Genomic DNA, 27,091 nt, shown 5'->3' with positions numbered 1-27,091 from the left:
GTGAGATCAATTAGACTTTTTTCACATTGTGCCAGAAATAAAAGAAAAACCTTTAAACAATAAATGTATACAATTTACACATTCTGCAACATATAGAATGATTTTCAGTGCAGTATCGGCAATGTCTCTCTCCTCCCTGTACGGGCAGCAACTAACAGTGTTAGTTTCATTAATGTAAAATGCAGCCATGAGGCATGAATGGATATGAATACATCACACACAGCCGATAACATTAATATTGTCCAATTAATGTTTGTTCATTAAAGTGTAATTGTTCAGCTCTCTGTTTTAATTATGCAAAAAAGTCATGTCTATTAGATAGTATGTATGCATTATGTCAAAGCAAATAGATGAAACCTCTCATCCATAACCAAACTACTTTCAGTGTATTGCTCTCAGTCGCCTATAGTTGCCTGCAGTAAAAGAAGGCTAATTTGTTCAGACACACGCGCGTGCGCGCGCGCACAAGCACAAACACACACACACACACACACACACACACACACACACAGAGACAAGGAGAATTGTGTTTACATTTTTTATTACAAGTGTCAACTCCAGATGAGGAAAAAGTTGTTAAAGGGGAATAGAACAGCATTTCCATTATGTTTTTCATGTGCCCCAGGACAGTTTATTTTCTATTAGTGAACATGAACTACTGTCCCCAATAGACAGTCACAAGAAACGGAAGGTTCCCCGCCACATATCACTTGCAAACTGATATCAAATAAGCTGCCTGAAATGTGTTATTTGTGACTGGGTTGACTTATGAGAATCAAGTCTAAAGAAATGTTCAAACCTATGTAAATAATATCTCTGAATTGAGGTTATCTCTGTCTTATTTTGTGGATGAAATGGAGAAAATTGAGAATTTATTCAATCTTCTGTTCATCTGTTGTGAGGTGCCGCATTTCTGCCCCTTTCTTGTGTGCAACATGTTCCAGCTAAGAGTGAGGATCCTATAACTCCTATCTTAATTACCTTATTTTGGCTGCTTTCATTTTGAATTTTTGTTTTTAAAGCCATGTATTATGACAGGTGCTCAGAGGGTTTATACTCAATTTGTACTGAAGAACAGAGATAAAGCTCTTTTCACTGGCTTTAAGGTTATTTTATAGATAAAAGCAGTACTGCACAGCTTTCTTAAACTTTTCTAAGAATCTGTGTGAGTGTGTATAAATCACAGAGTTTATCTAAGACACATCTGAAAGTCAGCTAATGAATGTCACACCAACTCCTTTGAAAATTAATCAGAAAAAGAAAGTTGTGAGCGCTGCTGGTATTTTAGAAATACAGGCACAAATTTTAGGATGCGCGCTGTCATCACTGACATAAACCCCACTAGGGTTTAAAAGATTTTACCTAATTCCAAAAAGTTTGCTGTTGTTGAGAATCTGAAAAACAAAATCTCTTATTTGACAAAATATGGCCATAAAGGTGGCAGCACATTATGTTACAGACAATATACAACCATGACAGTACAATATATACTGTGTACAGTGTACAGGAATTCCAAAGCTTTCTTGTCCAGGTCTACTCAGATTTCAGGGAATCTTGGGACCTTCCACTTCAATGAGCTTTGCATTTCCGTAAAATATGAATACATAAATACAAGGTGGGGAATGGTTCAATGAACAAGACTAGGTGATAAGACTACTGCTGGAGTTCAAGAGAAGCCCAACCAGCTCCTGAGTTTAACTTGCAATAATATGTTAAATCTTACTCCTCTGTGTAAACTTTTCAGTCCAAGCTTGAGAAGTTAAATTAGTGACTGAAAAGCATCTTTAACAATATACCAATCTAAATCCATTTGTACAGAGAGGTTAAAAATATTCAAATATTTCTTGGTTGTTAACCTACCAATTATTTTTCTCGATTAACCGTTTGGTCGAAAGATTGTCAGAGAATAAAATGCCCGTCATGATTTCCTGAAACCCAAGGTGATGTCTTCAGATTGCATATTTTGTCTGACCGACACTCCAAAACCTAAAGATACTGAGACAAAGAAAAGCTGCAAATGACAATTGAGATGGGACCAGAGAATGTTTTTTGGCATTTTTGCTTGAAAGATTGTTTAAATAGTGGAGTTATATGTTGAGTTATGCATCTGGTCTGAATATTCTGAAATAATACTGATTAATTGCGGTTTAAATGCAGTTCACTGTAGCACTGTACAACTGAGGTCTTTAGTAAACAGTATGTTGAACCACCATCTTCCTACTGACTACTGTGTCAGATCATGTTTATAATACTGTAGTCAGCTGCATCACAAGCATCTGGTGGGTTTCTAAAAGTAGCTACAATATGACACATACAGTAGTTATGATGGAGACGCTGCTGTTTATGAAGCCCATGAACAGAATCACAACTTGTTCTGTGATAAGCTTTCAGTGAATCTACAAAAGTTTCATTCATTGCCAAAGGCATTACTCTATTCTCTACAAGTGGATGACATCATTGATTAAAAGGAGGGGATTTCTAAAATATCCAACACATTCGATATCATTATTATCATTCTATGAATCTTAAAATTACACAATTTTACCATTTTGACGACATTCACAGCACTGCTAACATTAAATAATAATTAGAACTTGAATGTTTGCAAAGCCATGCATAAATTGCCCTGGACCGCATGACAGCTCAGTGTCAAATCTTGTCACTACCAAAACAATCATTATGCATAATTGCGTTAAGTAAATGTTGAGCAAACTGCTTAGAATTCAGCTGTTTTCAACTAGCACAGCATGTGGGATTCATACGAGTCTGATGCCTCAGCTGGGATGATTTGCTGTTGTTGTATTTGTGTTATTATAAAATGTCTCTTCATTGCAAAGGTAAAATGCAAAGTGTCTGACTGAACTCAAGAGATAAAAGAGAGGCAATCAGGGTGGGTTCAGAAGGAATATTATTCATGTAAGAGGAAAACTGATGAAGTGGTAATAACAGTAAACATTGTATTTTGTTAGTGACTACAATTTGCTTCAAGGCAGAGAATATCCAATGTTTCCCATCATTACTATAAGCGGAGTTCCCTCCACAGGAGCACTCAGTTTAGAGGGACAAACAAAAGCATGATGTAAATACTCTCAACAGTAAAGAAGCTCCTCTTCTCTTCTCTTTTCCCTTTCTCCACATGATTAGCATTTCAAACAGTTCTTGTTTTGCATCAGAGCTTCATGCTTGTGTGCATGCCATCACAGCCTTGCAGGTGGTGGCCTGTCCAACCAGCGGAGTCGAAAAGCAACCTTGTGTGTGTGTGTGTGTGTGTGTGTGTGTGTGTGTGTGTGTGTGTGTGCAGGCATGTTTGTGAGAGTGCCTCTTTGTGGTAAGAAGAAGTCCAAAGGGATCTGACCTCTTTACAAAGCTCAGAGTAAGTTTACGGGACAGCATAGTCTACAAATGCTACACAATCATAAATTTCTCAGTATTTGTGGTCTTCTGCTTTGATCGGCAGAGAGAGTCACAAGCCACTGACTGGATTCACATTCTGCCTACTGAAAATCCACAAAATCTCTTTTTAAGTGTCTGCCAACAGGCCCATCCAAACTTTGATTGAGTGCATCACAATGTGCTCAGCATATCAAGTACTGAAACAATGATACAGACGTTTGCAGTAGCTGCCTGTTTAGACTGGAAAAAGGTGCTGCGTCATTTTATCTTAAATCAGTTGCTAATAAATTGTCCACTCCATGGGATTAACCCCAACCAAAATTGTGTTCAAGCCAAAAGAAATTAAAGTAATGAGTTCCTGCAGTTTAAAGCTCAGACCAGAGATATCTAATTAAATCTATATTGTTCTTTGGTCTATCTGACGGGGCGTTCACTGTCCTCAGAGTCCAGTGTTAGTTAAGGTGACTGTGCAGGCCAGGACGGGCTTGTTCTGATTAGATGGAGCGTCTGTCTTGCTACCGCGCCACCTAAAACAAGAACATATGAAGGTACAACATTTCACAACTATGGTTTTGTTCATTTCCATCACAATTATTTCAGTATATTTTACACAAGATAAAGCTGAGGGATATGATAAAATTTTATTGTATTCTGTTCCATTTTCAGTCGACCATTTGCTAAACCCAGCCCTCGAACAGCAACTGTCCAATCATAGCTTAGCGACTGAAACTACAGTAGGCAAAGCAGGCCTGTCAAGCAGAGTTGCGAAGTCCCTTTATAATATGCAACTTTTTTTTTTTTAAGTTGCTTGAAACAATCGTGGGTTGCGTTTTTTGGGGCTTGTTTTAAAAAATAAGTTGCTTGTTAGGACAAGCGGCTTCATTTTTTAACATTTACGGTCGCTGTGTTCCTCACTGCAGTGACTGACACTGTCTGATGTAGTGTAATTCAGCTTCCCACAAATCCCCACGTGGACTTACCCTGCCCCCTCCTCCCTCTCATTAGAGAAAGATCAATGTCATGCCAATCATGTTGTAGCCTAACCAATCTGGTTTTATTGTGGTTACTGCCTAGTTACGAGTCAGATTAATAGACTGTATGGTCAGATTTCATTGGTATTATTTTTAAGGTGCACCATTCTTATGAATTTTGACATTGCTCTCAGAAATATGTAGGCTACCCTATGTCAATACAGTAGTTTATAGGTTGGTTGTTTCTAATTAAATGTAAACACATCTTTCATTTTAGAATGAAGGCATCATCCTTGCCATTATCGATGGTGATTTTTACATTTAATTTGTACCAAATAATATTGACTACTCTGATTTATTCTTTTTTGTAGATGACAAAAGAAGTTAATGGAGCACATGATTCTTTTTAGTTTTCCTTTAAAACAGCATTGTTACAGGCTTTTTATTTTCTGGTTATACAGACTAGAGTTGGCAACACTGCAGTCAAGCTTTGGATTTCACCATGTGACAAAACGATGTGCATGGGGCTAAGAGCAATACTTAAACCTTTACAAAACTAAAAACACAAGAGCAAAAGCGCATGGATTAAAGTGTGTGTTTATCTGCTTTAACGTAAGACCAGACTCTTAGCATGCCCGGCTAACTGGCTTGTACCTACTGTAGTAACCGAGCGATATTTCCAAAAGCAAGGGGCATGTCATTAGCTAATTACGTTTATTTTGTGGGGTTTCAAGTTACATTAGAAAAAGATCTGTTGAGGAATGGCACATTAGAGCGACTCTGTCCTTATTCTTTATTTGGTTTAAGTTTACACTCAATCAACTCCAGACAAACTTGCGTTAGATAGTGTTACGTTTGCCAAACTCATTCTCAATCCTCAAATCCTTTTCTTTTGCAAAAGTGAAGCATACAGTTTGAAAATTCAAACATTAAAGCATAAATCTAAGCACTGTGTTGCTTGTCCAAGTATGTTTTTCTATAGTGAGCACCCAAAATCCAAGGGTTATGTTACAACAAATAACATTTAAATAACATTTTTATTTGTGATAAAATAGAAAATTCAAAAACTAGCTCTTACCTGCAGTAGACTAACAATGCTGCTCCTTGATTTTCATGTTCTGTGTTGGCTAGAAATGAAGCCTGTTTTTGTTTACTTCTATGTGAAATCGAAGACCCATTGTTTCAAAAAGTACTAAGAATTTCTAAGAACTAAGAGGTAATTCTGCATCTTATGTGCTGAGTGCCGTGCGAGAACAGATGGCCTGACAGGCATAACAACAGTAACTAAGGGGGCGGGGCTTAGCGAAAAGATGAACTGTATTCTCTTCCAGTGGTGGAAAGTAAGTTAAGTACATCTATTCAAGTATTGTACTTAAATTCAATTTCGACATACTTGTTCTTTCCTTGAGTATTTCCATTATCTGCTACACTCTACTTATACTCCACTACAATTCAGAGGGAAATATTGTACTTTTTACTCAATAACTTTAGTAACTTTGTAGATTGAGATTAATAATACAAAAGATAATAAAAAAATAAATTATGATGTATTGTTATAGGTTAAGATAAGACTTTATTGATCCCCCGTGGGGAGAAAATCACAAGCTACCCAGTAGTATACAAAGTAATTAAAATTGACCCCACCTTTACCAGTTGCAACATTAAAGTTAAACATTAAACTATATTTTGATGCTTATACTTTTACTTTTTCATTAAAAATTTTGAATGCAGAACTTTTACTTATAACAGAATATTTCTACACTGTGGTATTGCTACTTTTACTTAAGTAAAAGATCTGAGTACTTCTTCCACCACTGCTCTCTTCTGTTTTATTCTATTGTTCACTAGTATAATCTGATGGACCATATGACTACCGGGTATCTTTTGATCAGTGGCTGCAGGCTGCCAGTGCTAACGTGGCCCTGTTTCACTGTAAAATGTTTTCCCCAGGAATCATACATATAAAACAGTTAAACAAAAAGGCGACTTATGAGAAAGTGCATTTCTAAAAGCAGTGGGGTTTCCTTTGGCCGTCAGATTTAATTACATGGGTTTTAGTGTTCAGTATTAGTTTACAGCTTATTTCATGTTTGTCCTCTTGGCCCCATCATTCACCAGATTATAGAATTAGGTTTTCTGAGCCCACTGTGCCTGGTGGAGAGCAAGAGGGTTGATATGGCCAATGGGAGCAGTGATTATGCTTGATTGTGGAATCCTTCAGCATCAAAGGAGAGCTTACTAAAATAAAGCTTTATGATGAGTATTCACAAGTATGTCTGCCCCTTTTTTGCACAAGAGTAACGCAATAAAAAAGAAGGAGATTTACCTTATGACTGCATTTAAGTGTCTATAAATACCATGTCTTAAACTACAGCCATTTTGTGTTAGGTCTTTTGCACAGTGTTGGTACCGCTGTGACTCAGACTAATGCAGGCCTTCTCCTCACCTTTGTGGTCTTTACTTTGTTCCCAGAGATGCACGACCAGCCAGTGAGGTCAGGGAGAACTCGGCACTCCTCCCCCTCCAGACACGGCTCCATTTTACACCACCATTTCTGACGCACAATGGAGGCTGAAGAAAAACACACCACAGCAGAAGGTCACTTTTTAGATGGAAGGACTTCAAAAAAGAAAAGGAAAAAAACGTCTCAATCAGATTTTACACTCTCTGGTTCTTGACAGCCTCAGTATCAGTGGACTCTGGTGAAACTGACTAACCTGACTCTGCTTTGACAAATAATATATTCATGTCGTGTCAGAATATTTCCAGTTAAGAGAGGTAGAAGAGTGTCCCAGTAATATTACCTTCAACACAAGAGGGCAGAGCCCTTGTCGTCCCCGCCACCTGTCCTGGGAAGCAGGAGCACTTGACCGTTTGAGAGCGTTCTTCAATCTTGTTCTTATTGCAGCAACGATGAGCAGCAACCACTTCACAAGTCCCTGTCCTCTCCTGTGATGATCCTGAGGAAGACAATTTAGAGGAAAAGGTGACAGTTTTTTACACTATGTTTTGCATGTAAGTAGAGGCAGCTTGATGCTTACAGATGGCAGTATTATAGTCAAATGGCAATGACTGCTTTGCTTTATTAGACGTTATATTAAAAAGTAGTCTTTTGTTACACTCATTCAGATAACCAGGTAAGCAAAGCAATTCAATACTTCAGCCCTAATTTTGATCTTTCTGAAGCTACAGCACCACCACGTGGATAAAAAGCAGCAGCACTTAGTCAAAGAAAAAAAACATTAAAATGTCAAAACATATTAGCAGTAATCATCGGCATGTTCAGCCACCTAATTTAATGTTTCAGATTCCATACGAACAGAAATGAGCAGAAAAAACAACATGAACAGAAATATCTGTCCCACATCTGCGTCTGCATCATTTAACAGAAACACAAATAAAAGGAATTGGATGTTGCTTTTTGGTAATTATCACACAACCGACGATTCGTGCTGATACGCTTAAACTGAACTTCCAATTGAAGGGGTGCAATGAAGCAGAAGTAAAAACATAAAGAGAAATATGCATGCATAATGCTAATTTAGAACTGCGGTGACTGGCTGGCTGCATGACCAACAACACCTGCAGGACTGGAAGATTAATTCATAGTTAAAGCGGGGTTTTAAATCTGATTACAATCTAAACATAAGGATTACATTGCAGCCTGTTTTGCAACTGCCGGCTGCAGTGCTTTAGCTCAATACTGGACCAATTTAAAAAATTGTCGTCCCCATTAGCATAATGAGTACTATTACTTTTGATACTTCTAAGAAGATTTGTGGATATTACTTATGTACTTTTATTTAAGAAATACAATTTAAAAGCAACACTTTTACTTGTAATGAGTTAATGGGTAAAAACACTGGTTAGGCTTATAAAATACCATACAATATTATGGATTTAACCAGTGGCTCCCAACCTTTTTAGCTTGTGACTCCTTACAAAAAAGCTACTGAATATAAATTTGGGTAGCAGAATAATTTTTTTTCTTCTTTACCCCTTTAATCATCTTGTAATCCCTTCTTGGGATGGCCTAACCAGTAGGTTGGGACCTGCTGGATTAAACAATCTAAAGCTATATAAATTACTTAAAATGCTGCTTATGCATTGCTTCATCAGTATTAACAATCTAATATATAATAATATATCAGTCACAAGGGACATTTTTCTGCAGAACCAGTACTTTTACTTTTGATACTTTAAGTCAATTTTGCTACTTCTGTATTTATACTGAAGTAGGATTTTAAATAAATGACTAACTTGTAATGGAGTCCATTTACATTGTTTTATTGGTACTTTTATTTAAGTAAAGGATCTTAATACTTCTTCCACCACTGCAGTAACAAAGGTGGGGACTACGGTGGGCCCCCCTTCTGTCTCTCATGTGATACTGTAAAGGTTAAATGTTCAGTATGTCACATACAGTAACATTATGCTGGATATGATTAGATTCAGCTAAGTGAATGGCAACAGTCAAAGTGCATGGCCAATCAAATCCCTTTTACAGCATCTTAACATTAACATCCTTGTCTGTGGATTATTTGTTCCACTACCAGGTTCTGAGTAAACATGAAAAACTACATCCTCCGTATTCATTTCTGTTTCTAATTAGAAGCACAGTGAGTTTCAGGTTCTAATTGCTTAAACTGAACTCTCTACCAGGCAACCAGGCTGGTGACCAGGAGCCATAATGAGTCCCTCAGGGGGGGTGTAACTGGTCTGGTTGGGTCTGACACTTACCTGTCTGTCCTCGGGAGCTTTGGTTGCCAGTGGACACTAGCTGGCTGCAGAAGCCTACTATACAAAGAAGCAGGAGGCCCCAGTGAAATGGTCGAGCCAGTATGTTCAGCTTAATCTTGCCTGCACAGACAAAGAGGTTCATGTACACTTGGACAGAATTAGGCCAACAGTTTTCCCCAAAGTGTGTGACCATAAAGTAAAATAATGTGGCTTATTAATTGCTTCTGATATCTCCGGACTCCTGATTTGTGGTTTATAAGATCATTGCATCTATTTACTCATTTATGATTCTCACATCACTAAACTAAGCCAACGCAAATCAAAGAAATGCCAATAAAAGCCCAATCAGAGGCAACATTGGAGGCAGATGAGAGTGGGTCCTTGCACTCATTTCTGACTCATATTATCCCTTCAGCTGTAAACATCTCTGCATTCAAAGCTAAACTCGTTAACCAAGTTGTATTCATGAGTCACAGTAAAACTGGGACATGGACTTTTATGTCAAACTACAGCAATAAATAATGCAGGACAAAGATGACATGAAGCAAAACATTACTGCTTAATTCACTTGTTTGCTTGAGGTGTTTTCATTCACCACTTAACCCCTTACATATAAAGTTTAGGCCTGCTAACGATTATTTTCAGTACCGATTAATCTGCAATCATTTATTTATTTTTAGTCAATAGAATAAATGTCTTTTCACAATTTCCCAGAACCCAAGCTTCATATTGCTTCGTTTTAAGTCCAAAACTTAAAGATATTTATTTACAATCATGTAAAACAGAGAAAAAACAGCTTACATTTAAGAAGCTGAAACCAGCAAAGGCTTGGAAAGTGACGATTAATCATTATTAGGCGACGAATTTTCTGTAGATCGATTAATCAATTATTGGATTTTTTAAAGTCTAATAAAATTGTACTCATATTGCACATTTATATTCAATGATAAAGACACCATTCCTCATTAATCAGTAGCTAATTATCCATGAACATAACTTTTTTGTCATATTTGTGCCAACAACACTGGTATGCCAGAACAAGCTTTTACTGTGTTACATACACACAGATACACAGTACATGCATGGCTACTGTGTTGTACAATATCATCATCAATAAAAGTGAGTCACTTACCTTTGCTCGGGTTATTGATATAGCCTACATGATACACCGCTGCAGAAGTCTCCATCAGTGTCTGGGTTCACACCCTGCATACCATGATAATCATTTCATCAAGGATGCAAAAGTTTGCAGCAGATGCGATCCTCCAGTTTCTCAAGTTTTCTAGAGAAAAAAAAATCGCGAGACCTCTCGTCTGTTATATAAATAACGCCCCAGCTGATAGAGGTAACAGCCAGCACGTCAGCCCAACGAAAACCTGCAGTTTCACACATCAGCTCCTCTCCCTGGAGTTACTGTACCTTTCATGTGTTGGTGATGTGCTGTGTTTGATGTGTTGGTCTGTGAACACAGTTGGATCACTCCGACGAACACTGTCTGCCAGCTTTTCCCGTCATGAAAATTAAAACTTAATCAAGACAGAAACCATCTGTCTCCCGGACAATATGCGGCCACTTTCATTAGCGCCCTAAGAAGCTTAAAGTGACTATTGACATCCTGTCACACAGAGGACAGAGGATATAAACTGCATCTGAAGGCCAAGTCCTGTGGTTTGCTCTGTCCTCACGAGATATTTTATTTTTGCGTTTTCTTGAAGCCCATATTTTGCATTTATGCTGTCACTCTGCCACGCAGCAAAGTGAGATTTCACACCTGGTAGTTTGCACCATAGGTATGAAAATCCACTAATTAAGCAACTCATACCACTCAGAGTAACACTCAAACTGAGACAGGACCTATAAACATTCAATTATTCAGACCTCACCATAAAAATGCAAAATAATAAAATATTTTCAATTGCTCAGTGATTCATATTGAAGAAATATTTCGACATTTTGGGAAATACCTCAATCACAGAGAGGTAGATGAGAAGACTGACAACACTGTTTGTCTAATAGAGCTATGCTACTCTCTGCCGCCAGTTAGCTTAGCTTAGCATACAGACTGAAAACAGCTACACTGGCTCTGTCTAATTGAAACAAAATCTGCCTACCAGCACCTCTAAAGCACACTAGTTAATACATTATATTTCGATTGAATAATCTGTACAAAAACCTGTGTGTTCAAACAACCCCCTTTAATAACACAACCTATGTACTGGACTGAACTTGTGAGCTTTTGGGGTGCTAGTAAGCAAATTGTGTTATTTTTGGACAGTACCAGGCTAGCTGTTTCCCCCTGCTTCTAGTCTTTATGCTAAGCTAAGCTAACCGGCTGCAGGTTGGCCTGGCTGTGGCTTCATATTTAAAAATGTTGGTACTATTTCTTTAAAACTGTCACATAAAACATTTCTTATTTCAATAAATGAAATATTCTTTTGTTATTTTAATCTTAATAACACTTGACTTCCTCCCAAATCTCAGTGCAGCTGCACTGTTGCTTCCTAGTGAAGAAAGATGACATCTGGTGAAAGAGGCTTCCTCTACAACCATGATAATAAAACTTTATTAGAGCACAGTGCACATCATTATTCTCATTTGATTGACAGGGAAATAGCTACAATATAGGTCAACACAGGACAAATACACAAAGAAGTAAACAACGTTATTAAGAGAAAAAACAATGTTGTTAAATGATTCCGTATTCATATGACAACCAATCCTACCCCACAAGTGAGACGTCACTCATCTTATTTACATTATCATGTCAAATGTGCTACTGCAACATCACAGTAACCTTGTGATGCAAGACCCAGTTTGCATTCAGATGCAGTCAATCTGACATCAGTGCTGTGTGTTGTAATGAATGTTTAGGTGGTAAAATTGAGCTTGAATAGAACCGTCTGGGGCGTGGTGACGTCAGCCACGGCTAGTTCCTGTCCATCCGACAAGCCCAGCTCTGCATCAGAGGAAAAAACATATTACACGTGTGTTATCATGAATGGCCGCAGCTACAGGTCACTTTGGACAGACTGGGAATGATTGGAGTACTGCTTCTTATTACCTTTCAAAGTCTTGCAGAGGTTTGGCCTGGTTCGTTCCTCGATGGATTTAACAGACTGGAATAAAATTGTAATCAGTTTAATCGTAGTTTATAATGAAATGCAGGTGACCAAACACCACGCAGCATTCTCAAAGATTAAATACTGTATATTACCTGCAAATACAGCGTCTTATTCTTCCCTTCCAGAGTTGTGGTGATAGCTGGGGATTTCATTTGCCTGGAAAAGATTTATACCCCATTTTAACCTAATTGCTAAAGAAGCTAAAGAAGCATCACAAATATATATTTTTCTGAATACTCACAGAGAGGCGTTCTCTGTAAGGTACTCTAAAACATCCTGTAGTTTGGCAGAAGGAGGGAACTGGAGATCCTGAGGTACCTGGCTGCAGGCTGAACAATTTTCCTGCCAATCAAAGATGATGCAGAGTAAACTGGTTATTCTCTGTACGGAGAAACGTACATTACACTGCTGAAAAGACTGTTACTGGTGGTTGTGGTTACTGACAATTAGGGCACAACAAACCTTTCGTTCAGCTTCAAAAGTGTAGGTGTACAGTCCATCCACGTCATTAAAGACCAGGTAATTATTTAAAGGAACATATGCACTGCAAAATAAAACCTGATGTTAAGCAATGTTCGTTTAACAAATCAGCAGATAATTGGGATGAGAGATTAAGAATTTCTTTCTGCTCCTAACCTTGTAGCAATTTTAAAAACTTCCATGGAACAGGCAGCTATGGAGAACAAAGAGAAAATTAAGCCTAGTTAAGTGAATTGTACAATTGGTTAAGTACTGTCTGTAGTCTGTATTGGATTTTGGTAAGAACATGTAGTTTTAGCCTCACTGTTTAGCATTCTATCATGTATGAAGCCATCATGTGCATATTTAAGACTCTGTTACATGGTTATTGTTTTCAAAAGAGTCAATGGTAACATTAAGAACTCAACAGGAAACAGTTTTCAACCAACTCACGGAATTAGCATTAACTAGCTAGCAAGCTGTAGCTGATAAAATCTAGTGACATTTTAACCGTCGTTGGCTAGAAATAAGAAACCTGTGATTTTTTCGAGTGGTAAATCTGCCCCCATTATTATTGTAAACTGGATATGTGCAGCACAAGAACAGCTAGCTTGACAGGTGTAGCAACAGTATCTACTGATATTTCACCAAAGATATTACAAAAATGTTACACCTATTGTCCTTTCTGTCAACATCTCTGAAGAGAAACAGCTACTGCCTTAAAAACTTGAGTTTCATACCAGCAATAACAGCATTAGTTGATGCAACAGCAGGAATGATCCTCTTCACAACTCCTGTGTCACAAAAACAGTTTAATTACAGCACATTATTACAGACACTATGGTGAGAAATGTATCAGTTCCACCAACATCCAACTGATGTACCACATTAGCGTTGAATAAGTTATTATTTCAATTCATAGGTTCACCTTGAGTGAGTCTGTATGTCACTCCTGTAATGTTAAACTCTGCAGCTCTTTCTTGGGCTCTTTCAAACACCCACTGGATGTGCTCTGGATTGTCTCCATCTAAGCTGGTATCTAGTTGAGAAGAAGACCCTGGTTGTTATCCTTTATTGTAATAATGTACACAGGCAGAAGGTTCAATACTGTGATTTCATGTGTTCAAGTAAAACAAAAATATTTTAGCTTACCTCCAAATGGCTTTTCTTTGGGCCACTGTAACATTCTGGCATATTCAACGCAATGTTCCGGTAGCCGCGGCATTGACGCAATGGTGCACATGGGGAAATTAATCTGTGGATATAAAACTTTCAAGTTCAGGCATGAATGCATTTAAAAGAAGCACTAGAAGCCGCTTTTTCTGTCCTGCACAGTGAAACTGGCAAAAGACTACGACAGCTATAATATCAAAACTATAAAAATAACTGTTAATGAAAAAGTTTAATCATCAAATCCTTACTTAATACTATTTTTATAATTTTTCTTCTGTGTGTGATAGCAAGATCGGTGCAAAATAGTCACTGCTGTGCTGGTTTTGCACTTCACACGTTTTCCTCTAATAACCTGGTGCTATTTCTTTTTCTGTTCAGTCTGGTAGCTATCACGGCTTATGTTTATGACCCAAGTCTTTCTTTTTCCCCAAGTCTTTGATGTGAAACATCACCTCCTGTGCATCACAGATGCTTTCTCTCACCCAAAAGACAAGATGAACAAGCAGATGTGAAACCTTTTGAAAAAAGTTAATATATTACTATTCTGTCATATCATTCATCCATTATTAACAGAAATATTACATTTGCTGTATTTATATGAATTTTTAGAGTGAAACTGATAAATTGCTGTTGAAAAGTGACCTGTGGTGGGTACAGCTCCAACGTGCAGTCGATGCATGCAGTCATGCCGGGCAGAATGACACGAGCGTTTCCTTTAAAGCCCTCTGTTCCTCCATCGATGAGGGGGATGATGGAGCTGGGATCCAGGACTCCATCTTCATAGCTCAGGAGGGATATCTAGTCAAGATAATGTCAATCATAACTTACCACAGATTACACTTATACACTTCTGATATGCAAAGGTATATCAGGTAAAGACAACACTGAAATAAACAAAATCAAATTTCTCTTTCCTACCAGCATGCCGTTCATCCAGCGTCTGGCAATGATGGAGTCCAGTCCACAGACGATGATGTGGAACTCTGCAATAAGATGAGCGTTTTAAACCTCTGAGGTGCTTACTTGGTAAATTCTGCTAATGCATAGATCTTGTAAGAAAAACACTTACGCCTGTAGAAAGACTCATCAAAGTCTTGGATCTTTTTAAAGTGACTGTGTGTTATTAATAAGAAATAAAAATCATGGTCAAGATATTTTATACGATGTAAGCTGAGTTGTTTTGTACAACTGTAAAAACGGTTGCTGAAAAGGATACGGGACAACTTTACATCCAGGGATACGACTGTTGATAAAGTCGGCAGCCACTTCTGCCTTTGGTCGTCCAACATCTTTGGGCCTAAATTGATGCATATAACAGTTAATTACAGGTTATGCTGTATGTAATCTGATTTTATCACATGGGAATTGTTACAGTACTACAGCCACCTAGAGGAAAATTCATGTCACTCCATCACAGATACCGTAACATGGTATACCTCATTTATTTTCAACTGAGGGCTTTAAGTCAATTACATCATACTATGCTCTTTGATAAGCATTATGCAAATAATTAAAGGAAACATTATAAAAATCTAGATGAGTATCTCACACCTTTGTGGCAAATTTCCCGAAATTAAAATGAATTAAAATAATAATACTTTTCACCACATACTGTCTATGTGAAATACTAAAGTGTTAAAACTATAAGGAGGAGGAAAAATAGAGGTGAAACCTACCTGAAAAGAAACTGCCTGTTGAGGTTGGACACATCAATTGTGTCCATGTCAATCACATGAATTAGGCGAAACCCAGACAGGGCCTAAAGCACAACAAGACTATGTAAGAACTTATACAAATACGCAGGCAGTAAAGACAGTTTGTGTTTGCTCAGCTTTCACTTGAGAAAGTACATTCATTTAAGATTTAAGCTATTTCCTACCAGATTTTTGAGGAGTTCACATCCAAGTCCTCCTGCACCAATGACCAGAATCTTACATGTCTCCAACAAGAACTGTAGAGACTGAGATAAAAGACACGCCACAATATTTAAAGAATAAAAGTGTACTGTGATTTGAAATATCACCATCACTGGACAGTGTGGAGCTATAGCTTTATCACACAAGACTGATTCAGTTTAACATATGAAAAGAACACTCTTCTTCTGTGTCACCTCAGTGCTTGGCTCAAAGTCAGGATGGGTGAATGGGCCGGGTCTCTCCAAAAATTTCCTCACATGATTCCACCGCCCATCCCAGTCGCAACCACCGTCCCTGTGTCCACCATCTACAGCCATTCTGGACACACAACACACCAAGATACACTGAACTTGTACTATAACTTAAATTAGTACATTTCTTACTCCTACTTATCCCTATAATAATGCCATTTATCTCTTGTTACATGTATTTTTAATTTTCTAGGGGAGAAGTTGTATGGACAAGGCAGTGAAAAGAAAGCAGTTGGCCGTAGTAATAACAGTCGTGGGGATTGCTAAATACATAAAAACAAATGAAAGAAAAACTGAGAAAAACACGCCACCATTCTGGATTTCATCTGTTGTACAACAATGACAAAACCTAAACTAGCCAATTAAACTGCTATTGATCACTGACATATGGTAACCCATGTTATTTAGCTGAAAATGGTGCATCTCTATTAATCTCTCGAGATTGCACAGCCTAGTTGTCTTGGACTGTCTGCTAGGATTGTGGCTCCCAACCTGAGATATGGGGTTGAGAGGTGGCTCTAAAGAGCCACAAGATGTTTACCTACGTAGTGAATAATAAAAAACTAAATTTGGCAACACAAAATCATTTTTCTGACTTTTCTGTAATCTTTTTTTTCTTGTGGTCGCTGAAAAATATTCAAAAGAAACTGTGTGACTCATAAAGTTGTGAGTTTAACACTCAGTAGACACACAGTAGAAATGACTTTCTATTGAATAAAGCTGGGAACCACTGTACTAACTGATGTGACTAACTGGTGGCAGTGCAGCAAGTTTATCAGGAAACCAGATGTATAACAAAGAAGACTGAGAATCTTCGTAAACATTTACTGTGTCCCAATTTCATACTTATACTAATTGTATACAGTATGTACTATATGCTAATATTTATAGTATACTATTATACAAGAAATCAATATACTTTTCTGGAGCTGTATGAAGCTCCTCCATTTTTATTTTGTGCATTGCATTTGTGGGACATTAGTGTACAACACAATTATAAGTCAAGTGTTTATTTCAGTGCAATTGTTCCACTTTACTTGGTTGTCACATTTCCAGTTTGAACACTGCATACTCAAAACCTGCTCAGGATTAGTATGTAGTATGAAATTGGTACACAGCAATAATGTCCTGGTCATTCCGGATTGGTCTTGCAAAGAGGATGCAGGATTGGTGCAGTGCAGGGTCTCTGCATTATATTTGACACTGTGAATGGACACACTGTGTAAATGGATGAATTGTACAAACAGCTAAGTGGGTTATTAAGGCTGTCCCTTGCTAAAATGTTTATTTTCATGTCTCCTGGCTCAGCAGTCGCTGCTCAGAGTGCAACGCAAAACTGCTGCCAGTCAGAGACCTTTATTTAGCATTCGTCACTAACTTCTCAGTCAGGTCCTCTATTCGCCTTCTTTTCTTCTCCCTGGAAGAAGAAAGTAAAACGGAGTTCAAGTATACCGGGTTAACGACAAAAAGCGAAAGATAAACTACGATAAAATTATATTTTTCGTCCATTGAGACTTACGGCTCCTCGGCATCCGCCATACTTTCACGGTCCCATGTCCTCGATTGTGACTGCTGTGTTTCCGAGTGTCAAAGCTGCACACAGGAGCAGCTCCAAGTACCCATAGAGGGAAAACATGTTTCTCCTGCTTCAGCGAGAACTACAGAGCCATCAGGGATGTTGTTTATTGGACTGTCTTTATAGAATATTTATATTGTGGGAGAATGTGTTTCCCCGGAAAAATTTGATCATAAGATAGAAGTGTCATGTCAGATTAGGTGAAAGTTAAGCATTATATGACACAAAGTTTAAATCAGATACTGGAAGGCAAAGTCTGAAACACTGCTACATTTATTTTTTAATCTTTTTTCTCACACAAGATATGACAAGGTATTGCTCTATTTATTGTTGATAATATTTGTAGTGAGATAATAATAATAATAATAATAATAATAATAATAATAATAATAATAATAATACACTTTATTTATATACACCTTTTAAAACCAGGGTCCATATTTATTTCATAATTTACACACATTTAAAGATAAACAATTTTACCTTGCAAACTTATAAGTGTTTCTTTAATTTGTCTAAATCAACAACCCCCGTGGTGGTTCCTTTTACTGTCTACATTGTTGTGGGTCTGTCATGGGGTATTCGTTTGTTTTAGATGTTGTTTGTTTAAAGTTTTTTAAAACTTTTTTTCTATTAATTCAAATAATGTTGCTGCTGCGCATTCTAGAACGCAAGTCTAAAACTCCAAACACCTTCTAGAATGTGACTCTCGTGAGATCTTGAGCGAGAGTACGAACTCTCGCGTGTTTGACTCCCCTCCTCCACGCTCAGACGGTGATCAGCTGACCTGTCAAAATATCACGCAGCGCGTGTGGGTTATGTTTGTGTTTGTGTTCGTGTGTGGCTGAACTACACGTTGAAGACATGGCAGCCAAAATGGAGCTTGCACCCCTCAGACCGTGGGATGATTTCTTCCCCGGAGCGGACCGGTTTGCCAAACCTGAGTTCAGAGATTTAACAAAGTGGAACAACAGAGTGATCAGTAATTTACTGTACTACCAGACGAATTATTTCGCCGTGGCTCTGGTGGTTTTCCTCATTGTAGGGTAAGTTCTGGTAGCATGCTAACGCAGGCAAGCTAGCATCTGGCTCTGTGTTTAATTAGCCTGCATACCTTCTACCCACACCCATCATGACAACGCAGGCTATTTCTGTAACCTTTGCCATTATTGTATCAACATTTGAAGCACTGTAACTCTTTTGTAGCCTCTGCCTTTTAGACATTTACCTTGCTTGGCTTATAGCAGTTAAACATTTTCTTTCTAAATATCTGCGTATTCAGTAACAGCAGCTTTCAGTAAGAATAGCGCTGTTGCTAGCTTAAAATATGTGCAAGTGCTTTATATTGTCAATGGAAGCAGTCAACCATAGATCATCCTCTTTATTTTAAAATTAACTTATCAGGATGTGGAGTGTTTATGGGAATCAGTGATGCTACATTGAATCTGGAGCTCCTACGGTCACATATCACTGCTGCTAGTTGGTCGTGATTTTGCATTTATGAAGCTGGTTCGATAGTTTTCTTTGAATAGATTATGATGTAGTGGAAATTATGAGTATAGGCCTTACTGCAGGCATCTGCCCTCTTAGGGTTTACCCCAACTGGCCAGGATGTTTGCTATTATTGTTACCACCAGCAGGTTGTGCTAATTAACAAAAAAAAATGCTTTCATCATGTTCCAATATTCAGGTTCCTGAACCCGTTTGGCATGTTTCTGGGTGGAGCTGTGGTGACTCTGGTCTTCATGGCTTCAGTGTGGGCAGGAGAGAACAAGGCCATCGTCAAGAACTTCAAAAGGAAGAACCCCACTCTGTTTGTCTTCGGGGTCATGGCCACCAGTTACTTTCTGCTGTCGCTGTGTGGTGGCGTCATGGTTTTCATCTTTGGAATCACCTTCCCTTTGCTGTGTAAGTCTCAGTGTATTCCACTGGGTTTTCTGATTTACTTTCAAAAAAGGGAATGGAGAATTCAGTAGTAAAATTAGATTTAGGCTGTGTCAGAAATCACTAAATCACTGCCCACATACATATAACGCACCACCATTTACTGTCCCCCATTTTATTTGAGTGTCCGAATTCTAAGTGGGAAATGTATGAACTATATAGTGTAAAAAAGTAGTGTCCATGGCATGTGCAATTCTTTCCGATAACAATCTCACAATGCAGTGTGTTACAGTTTATAGATGCGAAAATTAACAGTCGTGTCACTCTAAATGATGATGATTCATTATGGCCCCAAATCTCAATTTATTGCACACTAAAGAATAAATTAATGTCTTATTATATAGGGAGTAGTGAATGAGTGTACAAGGGAGTATTTTTCGGACACAGCCTTGGTTTAGGCAAGGTATAATCAGGTTCTATTAAGAGGATTAGGGCCGTTTTAAATTGAGCAATACAGTAGTACGCTTATTCTAAGAATTCTGAGATGTCAGTAATCTTACTTCGTTATTTTTGACAAAAAAATCTTAGCACAAGGTCCACTTATTTAGTGCAAATTTTCCAGAGGTTTCAGCCCCATCATGTAGCCTTTATTTATTAAAGGGTGGCGTTTGCTCAGTTGTCATGGAGATGGTTTAGTTGTTACCACATGAATATGGAATTTTGGTCACGTGATAACATTGTGCTAAGAATTCTTCTTTGTTAAACAGCTGTTTCTGAAATCAATAATGAACATTCAAGCTAACTTTGTGCTGTTTTTCAAAACATTTTTGCCATTGTTGCTCTGACCTCTCCTGCACGTGCTTGATATGGTAAATTAAAGACACATAGATCACATAATAGAACATGGAAAAATCGAGCTGTCAGTCATTTTTAGTAGTTTCCTTTTGGTTCCAACAAGTCACTCTCCCACTTGTAATTTGGCCCTTCTAAAATTAGATTTAGATATGAAGAATCACATACACATTCCTCTCTCTCTCTCTTTCTGTATCTTCTACAACACTTTATGACACACAAATTCGAAAGACCTGCTAACTTTGAGTTGTCAAATAAGTTCCCTGGTTGACACCGGTTATTTTACTTGCATTTAGCCTCACAACACTTAAATTTAACCGATGTGACAAAGATATTTATTCTCTCTAGGATCTACTTAAACTTTAATTATCTTTATAGATTTAGGGCTTGGCCTATTCTAGTTTTAATTTGAACTTGTGTTTCCTACAGTATATACCAAACACTTGTTGGCTAATGTTACACAGTGAAGTTAAGGGGGATGGTGAGTCACACAGCGATGCATAACTGAGGTTTTTCTGTGGGTGAACAAGTTTTTCCAAACACTCTCTCATTCTGACTCACTGTAGGGATTGAACAGCGTGTGCAGTATTACTGACATGCATTCACTCATGACACAGATTGTAAAAAAAAAAAAAAAAAAAAAAAAGTCAGCATTACAGAGAAAGCTATACTGTAGTTTAGAGGTATAGTTTTGGATTTACTACAGCTCTCTAAATACATTTAGAGTCAGACCATCAGCAGAGTGGTTTAGATAATTGATGGGTTGGATCATTAGAGCAAATGTAGCAGCTGTAACATTATGGCGGATAGATGAGACAGTTTGATCGCTTCCCAGGAGGCCTGTCCACTGCTGGCTGTGTTGACGGGTTGCTATGGGTTGCTGATTTGGACAGAGCTACATTTACTGGCTGATGTCATGCATTCAGTATCTGCCTGACAGGGGAATAAAAGATACGCCGATCCTTACACCTGCTTTAAAGTCTGAGTTGCAACAGTATAACATTTTGTTTTCTTATTTTCCAAGATTCCAGAAAATCTCATCTATTAAGTTTGAGACACTATAATTTATGTTTTTATTTTCACATTAGAAAAAAATATAAATGACTTGCTGTTGCCCTTTCCTGTAGTAATTCTGATCCATGCCTCCCTGAGACTGCGCAACATGAAGAACAGACTGGAGAACAAGATTGAGGGTGTTGGGCTGAAGAAGACCCCCATGGGTATCATCATGGACCTCCTGGATCAGCAGGAGGAGAAAATTAACAAGATTCAGGATTTCATTGAAAGCAAACTGAAGGAATAAGGCTCTAGACAAAAGTGCCAAGGGAAGTCATACAGTGTGGATTAAAATTTCCATAGCATCGTCCCATGTCCCAAGTTTTTATCCCCTCTATACACGTAAAGTTACTGATGTTTGCATTCCCATTCTTTTTTCCATTTTTGTTTGACTTTTATCTCTTATACTTTCGTGTTAGTTTACACTGTCTAAAGTGTACAGATGGATAATAATATTATAACAAGATTTGCACAATCACAGCATGGATTGGATGTTGAAAGGCAATGGGCACTAAAGGTTACCAAAGGTTTGAGCACTCCTGTGTCAAAAATATTTCCAAAAACAAATCATTTCCCTTGTCAACAATGCACTTTGATCCACATGACAACCGATTATTTATTTAATCCAAATAAAGCTGAATGTCTGAACACACTATGTAATGCAGTCATTAGATACCAACTGTATTTGTTCTAAAAACCAAATCGGATCCTTTCAGTTTGCTACCTCAAAACAAGCATGTTTAATTTTCTTCTCACTGAGCAAACCCACATTACCAAGATACAGATCCAACACCCAGTGAACTGTTAACTACTTGTTAAACAGCAATAACTCCCATTTTGTCAATTCAGGAGCTATAGGACGACTGATCTACGACCAGTTTGCTTCTTGTGGAGACATGGTTATATGGCCTGACTGATAATTGTGGAGTTTAAATATTCCTTTTCTCAAAAGATTTGTGCTTACAGTTCCTGACCATACAGACTGGACTGAGTGTATCCCTTTTGATCACAGCTATGCAATATTGAAAAATGAATGGCAAGTGCAGCTTTATTGTTTGAATATTATGTCATGGTATGTATCATGGTATGTACAAGTTTGTTGTTATTTCTAATGTGTCTTTATTTTCATAATACAGCATGCAGAAATGTATAAAATGGCTGCAGGATACAAACTACATCATTTTGGCAATGAGACAAAATTGTTGATTCAATTAATGAACTTTAATTTATCACTGTTCCCTCTTCATTAGTAAATACTGGACTAAACATATAGAGACATCCCATGCTGTATTCCCATTCTCTGTTGGAATAGAATCCCTTTTCCTTGTAAAAAATAAAACCCAAACAAATCTAAATTAAATCTGTCATCTGTAAAGTTAAGTGTTATACTGCTACTCCTGATAGTAAGAGCAGTTGTTTCACACATGCACATTGACTGCAGTTTGTGCATGCTACCTTCACAAATGGCAGTTCAGAGAGATTCTTTATGTTATATGGATGCTATATTATATATTATCTGTTTTTATGTGACTTTTTCATTCTTGAAAAGTGATTATAAAACTTGAAGTAAAACATGGCTGTCCTCTATAAAAATAAAGATAACCTGATTTATGTTCTAGTTTTTTTCCCAACTGAGTCTCAGTATGAATATATAGATGTATTTATTTATCACAAAATTAAATTCTTGTCTTATTTGAGTTATGTCTGCGAAACAAAGTGGTCAATTACAGGCTATTACTGAAACAAATGAAAAGCTTATTGTGAACTAATGAATACCCTCTCCAAGACTGTACACACTGTCGTTCAACTCAGTTTGACTAATTATCCACATGGCACCAGTTTTTCAGGATTTCTGACTCATCTGCAAATACCTCATAACATAGTAATTTGTTTTTTTTTTTTTCATATCTGCACCTGTAAGAATCAGAAAAATACCAAAAAGCAACTGGGAGTAACTGCAATGATTCACTGGGGATCCATTTAGTTTGACATAGCACTGCAACACAGTGCTATTTCATTTTAATAAAAAAGAAAAAAAAGAATCCCAGGCAAAGAGTGGAAGTTTTTTATATAGCATAATACAAATATAGAGAACAGGTTTGCTTCAAAATGAATCATCTAACATTTAATCAATTAACCTCACTCTAAAAATCAATTTTTTAGCACACATTTAAAGAAATTGTCATATTTGGGCAACATACAAACCTCTGTGAACAAACAGAAGTGATACATTTTAATGATAATTGAATACAGGGTGTTTTGGCGATGAACTCTTAATTTTTATATCTTTATTGCCATGATTTCCAACAACATTCACTGAGATAACAACATGAGTGGAACAACCAGCCAAGATTTTTTATGTTTAATGAAAGTATAGTTCATTTGAGTATTTTTAGAGTGACTAATACCAAATACGTGTAAAATAAATATACAGTATGGTGACGAAAACAAACATCTGAAGTTCTAGCCTCTCAGAGGAGACTTGTTTCAGTTGATTCCAGGACTTTAGGGAGCGGCACCTGCAAGCAGCAGCAAAGGAAAGAATAAAAAAATGACTTGGATTTCTGTGACAGTATACATGGTGAAAAACCATTATACATAATACTAGAACTACTTAGAAGCTGTAATCCAAGTAAGATAATTTGATACTATCACATGATGAATGCTCTTCTGTTTTGAGAGCTTTAACACTGTAACCCTTTTATCGATTAAAAATTCGAACTTGTCAAATGTTTTGTGTACTCCTAAACACAGGATCCCAACTTTATGATCTCACAGTACTAATTCTTGGATACTCACAGATTTAAGATAGGCCACGTTGCTCTGTTTGATCTCACTTAGGAGCTGATCACGGGGTGTGAGATCAACCTTTGGTGGCACTCGTCTGCGAGGGACAGGCTTCAAAGTCTTAATCACATCAGTCAGGTTTTCTCTTTCGTCTGTCGTCCCTCCGCTGCATACTTCCTTCACTTTGGGAGTCTTCCTCAGTTGGAAACTTGCCCTCCCTGGTCTCCTGTCATCCCTCGGGTCCAGATCTAGAAAAGGGTCACGTTTCTTGGGAGTCCTCTTCAGCTGGACGTCCCTTAATGGGTTTGCTGGTTTGGCACTGGGTTGTTTGGGAGTGCCATTGTGTTTGAGCTGCTTCTGAAGCTCTGGCTGTTCTGCTTGGGGGTGTGTTTGAGGTACAGTGCTCAGTTCTGACAAGGGTGGGATAAGCCCATGCTCCCGCAGGAGTTCTAGAGGTGGTATGTACCCTAGCATCTCTAGTAAACCAGGAGGCAGGTTCAGACTGCTCTCATACATCTGCATCATCTCCCTCTGCTCCTTCACTTGCTGCTGCCTCTGATCCTCCTTCCTCAGCTGCCTCTGGCGGTCAAGATTCCTGGTTAAAATGTTGGTGACCACCATCCTGGGCCCTGGCAGCTCAAAGTGGTAGCCCATCTTCAGGAGGGTGTTGTTGGCCTTGAGCAGGCGTGAGATCTCCATCTCCGCATGGTGACCCAGCATGTGCCTCTGGTTGTGAAAACGCAACTCTGTGAGAGTCTCATTGAATTGGAGGCAGCGGATGATGGCGACGATGCCCTTTCCAGTTATGAAGTTGGACTCGATATTCAAAGTCGTAATGCTGCGATTCTCTCGTAACATGTTGGCCAGGTTGAAAGCTATGTTTTCATCAACACCGGTGTTGGCTATGCTGAAGGTTTTCACATATTTGTTCTTCTTCAATGCGTTGACATAGTCCAAGAGCATCTCTTTGGGAATGTTTTCAATGTTGTTGAGGTTTACCTCAGAGACAGAGGGGTTGTTGTTGCGGATTTTGTCAAGTGTCGAATCCAAGTTTGTCTCATTTCCTGAGGGTCTTGATGTCATTTTTATATTATTGAGTGCCAGCTTTGGAATTTTTAATTTGTTAATTTTTTTCTCTTCTTTCTGCGGGAGCTTATCATTGGTTTCATTTATCTCTAGCTCCTCTGGAGCCTCTTTGGGAAGGAAAGAGTCTGTAGTTTTAATTTCTTCTTTCTCTTCAACTTGTGATGTGCAGTGTTCAGGGCCTACACTCTCACTCTTCTCCTTTGTGTCTGAAACAGGCTGATTGTCATCTGTGTTGTTTTCTGGTACTTTTTCTGTGTTGTTGTCTGGAGGATCTACATGTTTGTCTATATTTTCATGTTTGTCTGTGTTGACAGGTGACTTCACCTCTTTCTCATCTTTCACATCCACCTCCTCGTCCTTTTCATCCCTCTCATCAACCTCTTCAACAATTTCCTCAATGATCTCTATAATTTCCTCTCTATCTGTACCATCTACAGCTTCTTCCTCAATGACTTCCTCTATCACTTCATACACTTCATATTCCCCATTTTCTGTGTTTTCTTCTTTTTCTTTCTTTTCAGCTTCCTCCCTCAAAGTTTTCTGATGAAAACAACAAATCAGACCAAGGTTATTCCATTGTGCTAAAACACTATTTTAATATTTTATTGTGCCTGTAACATTTCACAGTTATAGGGTTTATAGTTTCTAGGGAAATATTGATATTCTAAATTGATCTGTAAATTAACTTTTGGGAGTTTGACCTCTTACCTCACTGGGCAGCAGAGTAGCAGGCACTCTTTCTTCCTCAAGCATACGTTTAGACTTTTTCTCCCAGTAGAGGTAATCAACCAGGGATCTGTGGTCAAACGACCCTGTCGGAGGCTTCTCTGTCTGGTCCTTCTGTCTCTGTCCAACCGGTACACTCTCATCTGGGGCAATAATAACATCCATCTCACTCTGGAGCTCCTTAAGCTCCTCAGGTGAAAGCATAGCAAGGATTTCATCCTCATCAATGTCCTCTTCATTGAGATCTTCAAAGTCTCTACTGTTTGACATGTTTGGGCTGGTTGGTTTATTTCTGCTGATATCAAAAGGAAAGAAACTTCTGTTTAATCTATGACTCAGGACAGAGCAAACTGCCTCTGACTTTGACTTCAGCTACAAACCGTTTGCTCCTGCCTCATGTGAAGTCTAAAATTAAACCCTGTGAACTGCATGGAAGATATTTAAGGTACAAGCGGGGGAAAGACATGCTAACATTCTTCTTTCAGCCCCTGCTCCCAGCTGGCCTGGCTATCAGGATCTTTTGGGATGACAGTTGCTTCAGGCAAAAGAAAGTGTAGGATTGACAGCAGCAGGTGGACCATTTTCACAGGGCTGCTGAGCGGTGGGGGTAAAGTCTCTACTGCACACAGAGCTCCTCCCAGTCTCCCAGAGCTCTCCAGAAGACATAACCTCTGAAGTGCTGCACAACAACAAAAACACGAGATAGCCACAAGAGGTCATTTGTCTTTAGGGGAATGGATACCAACAGTTGAAGAGGAGACATTTTTTCTGTCTGAGATTTTTTAGATGATTACTCAAAGCAGTTTGATACATAGCTAGCGGGAATTTCTTGTGCCCTGAAAATTTGCATTTCATTTATGTAAGAAATAAAGAACCTTACAGGAATAGACATTTTGGGAAATACACTTTCTTGACAAGAGTTAGATAAGGAGATTGAAACCACCCTCATATCTGTCTGTTAAATATGGGGGTTTTCGAGGAGTTATGTGTGGGACTATTTCTTGGCCAAGTGCAATAACTTCCTTAAGTCTTGTCAGCGCTGTAAGATTGCTAGGCAACCAAAGACTCCAGGAAGTCATAAAGCCTAGCCAAGAAACCA

At 38.2% G+C, this 27,091-nt stretch overlaps 4 protein-coding genes across 6 annotated transcripts; 1 reads left to right on the top strand and 3 right to left on the bottom strand.

Moving 5' to 3' along the window:
* Positions 1-524: 524 nt before the first annotated feature.
* On the bottom strand, positions 525-10,697 carry LOC122883478 (chemokine-like protein TAFA-2). 2 transcript variants are annotated; one of them, XM_044212212.1, is made up of 6 exons: positions 10,524-10,697; positions 10,237-10,386; positions 9,105-9,224; positions 7,169-7,324; positions 6,811-6,935; positions 525-3,920 (listed from the first exon to the last, which is right to left on the bottom strand). In XM_044212212.1, exons 2-6 carry the CDS (start codon positions 10,289-10,291, stop codon positions 3,909-3,911), a joined length of 468 nt encoding a protein of 155 aa, XP_044068147.1. In that variant the 5' UTR covers positions 10,292-10,386; positions 10,524-10,697; the 3' UTR covers positions 525-3,908. The 2 variants fall into 2 exon arrangements, with proteins under 2 accessions (XP_044068147.1, XP_044068146.1); XM_044212211.1 differs by lacking the exon at positions 10,524-10,697 and having other exon boundaries at positions 10,237-10,515.
* A 942-nt stretch (positions 10,698-11,639) lies between these two features.
* Positions 11,640-17,664, bottom strand: LOC122883402 (NEDD8-activating enzyme E1 catalytic subunit-like). Of its 2 annotated transcripts, none has more exons than XM_044212025.1 (18): positions 17,545-17,664; positions 17,404-17,442; positions 15,969-16,092; positions 15,738-15,818; positions 15,535-15,617; positions 15,075-15,155; positions 14,928-14,971; positions 14,777-14,841; positions 14,501-14,656; positions 13,838-13,940; positions 13,614-13,724; positions 13,426-13,479; positions 12,863-12,899; positions 12,689-12,770; positions 12,468-12,568; positions 12,319-12,382; positions 12,166-12,220; positions 11,640-12,060 (listed from the first exon to the last, which is right to left on the bottom strand). In XM_044212025.1, exons 1-18 carry the CDS (start codon positions 17,562-17,564, stop codon positions 11,972-11,974), a joined length of 1,389 nt encoding a protein of 462 aa, XP_044067960.1. In that variant the 5' UTR covers positions 17,565-17,664; the 3' UTR covers positions 11,640-11,971. The 2 variants fall into 2 exon arrangements, with proteins under 2 accessions (XP_044067960.1, XP_044067962.1); XM_044212027.1 differs by having other exon boundaries at positions 17,380-17,442; positions 17,545-17,612.
* Positions 17,665-18,347: 683 nt separating this feature from the next.
* LOC122882902 (PRA1 family protein 3-like) lies at positions 18,348-23,011 on the top strand. Its single transcript, XM_044210826.1, has 3 exons — positions 18,348-18,647; positions 19,292-19,509; positions 21,465-23,011. The coding sequence occupies exons 1-3, from the start codon at positions 18,466-18,468 to the stop codon at positions 21,638-21,640; spliced, it is 576 nt and encodes a 191-aa protein (XP_044066761.1). The 5' UTR covers positions 18,348-18,465; the 3' UTR covers positions 21,641-23,011.
* Positions 23,012-23,442: 431 nt separating this feature from the next.
* Positions 23,443-26,503, bottom strand: lmod3 (leiomodin 3 (fetal)). Its single transcript, XM_044210825.1, has 3 exons — positions 25,975-26,503; positions 24,193-25,806; positions 23,443-23,912 (listed from the first exon to the last, which is right to left on the bottom strand). Exons 1-3 carry the CDS (start codon positions 26,260-26,262, stop codon positions 23,865-23,867), a joined length of 1,950 nt encoding a protein of 649 aa, XP_044066760.1. The 5' UTR covers positions 26,263-26,503; the 3' UTR covers positions 23,443-23,864.
* Positions 26,504-27,091: the final 588 nt, after the last annotated feature.

This window comes from Siniperca chuatsi, linkage group LG10 (assembly GCF_020085105.1).
Source record: "Siniperca chuatsi isolate FFG_IHB_CAS linkage group LG10, ASM2008510v1, whole genome shotgun sequence".
NCBI classification, from domain to species: domain Eukaryota; kingdom Metazoa; phylum Chordata; class Actinopteri; order Centrarchiformes; family Sinipercidae; genus Siniperca; species Siniperca chuatsi.
Note: the sequence above shows the minus strand (reverse complement) of the source record. Positions and strands in the feature narration are given on the sequence as shown.

Coding starts and splice junctions, on each gene's coding strand:
- LOC122883478 (XM_044212212.1), bottom strand. CDS start 10,291: ATGGAGACTTCTGCAGCGGTGTATCATGTAGGCTATATCAATAACCCG. Junction 9,225..10,236: donor TATCAATAACCCGAGCAAAG/GTAAGTGACTCA, acceptor TTGTCTGTGCAG/GCAAGATTAAGCTGAACATA. Junction 7,325..9,104: donor AAGCTCCCGAGGACAGACAG/GTAAGTGTCAGA, acceptor TGTCTTCCTCAG/GATCATCACAGGAGAGGACA.
- LOC122883402 (XM_044212025.1), bottom strand. CDS start 17,564: ATGGCGGATGCCGAGGAGCC. Junction 12,771..12,862: donor GTTTTTAAAATTGCTACAAG/GTTAGGAGCAGA, acceptor TTTATTTTGCAG/TGCATATGTTCCTTTAAATA. Junction 12,569..12,688: donor CTTTTGAAGCTGAACGAAAG/GTTTGTTGTGCC, acceptor TTTGATTGGCAG/GAAAATTGTTCAGCCTGCAG.
- LOC122882902 (XM_044210826.1), top strand. CDS start 18,466: ATGGCAGCCAAAATGGAGCTTGCACCCCTCAGACCGTGGGATGATTTC. Junction 18,648..19,291: donor GTGGTTTTCCTCATTGTAGG/GTAAGTTCTGGT, acceptor TCCAATATTCAG/GTTCCTGAACCCGTTTGGCA. Junction 19,510..21,464: donor AATCACCTTCCCTTTGCTGT/GTAAGTCTCAGT, acceptor CCTTTCCTGTAG/TAATTCTGATCCATGCCTCC.
- lmod3 (XM_044210825.1), bottom strand. CDS start 26,262: ATGTCAAACAGTAGAGACTTTGAAGATCTCAATGAAGAGGACATTGAT. Junction 25,807..25,974: donor CTACTCTGCTGCCCAGTGAG/GTAAGAGGTCAA, acceptor TGTTTTCATCAG/AAAACTTTGAGGGAGGAAGC. Junction 23,913..24,192: donor ACGTGGCCTATCTTAAATCT/GTGAGTATCCAA, acceptor TGCTGCTTGCAG/GTGCCGCTCCCTAAAGTCCT.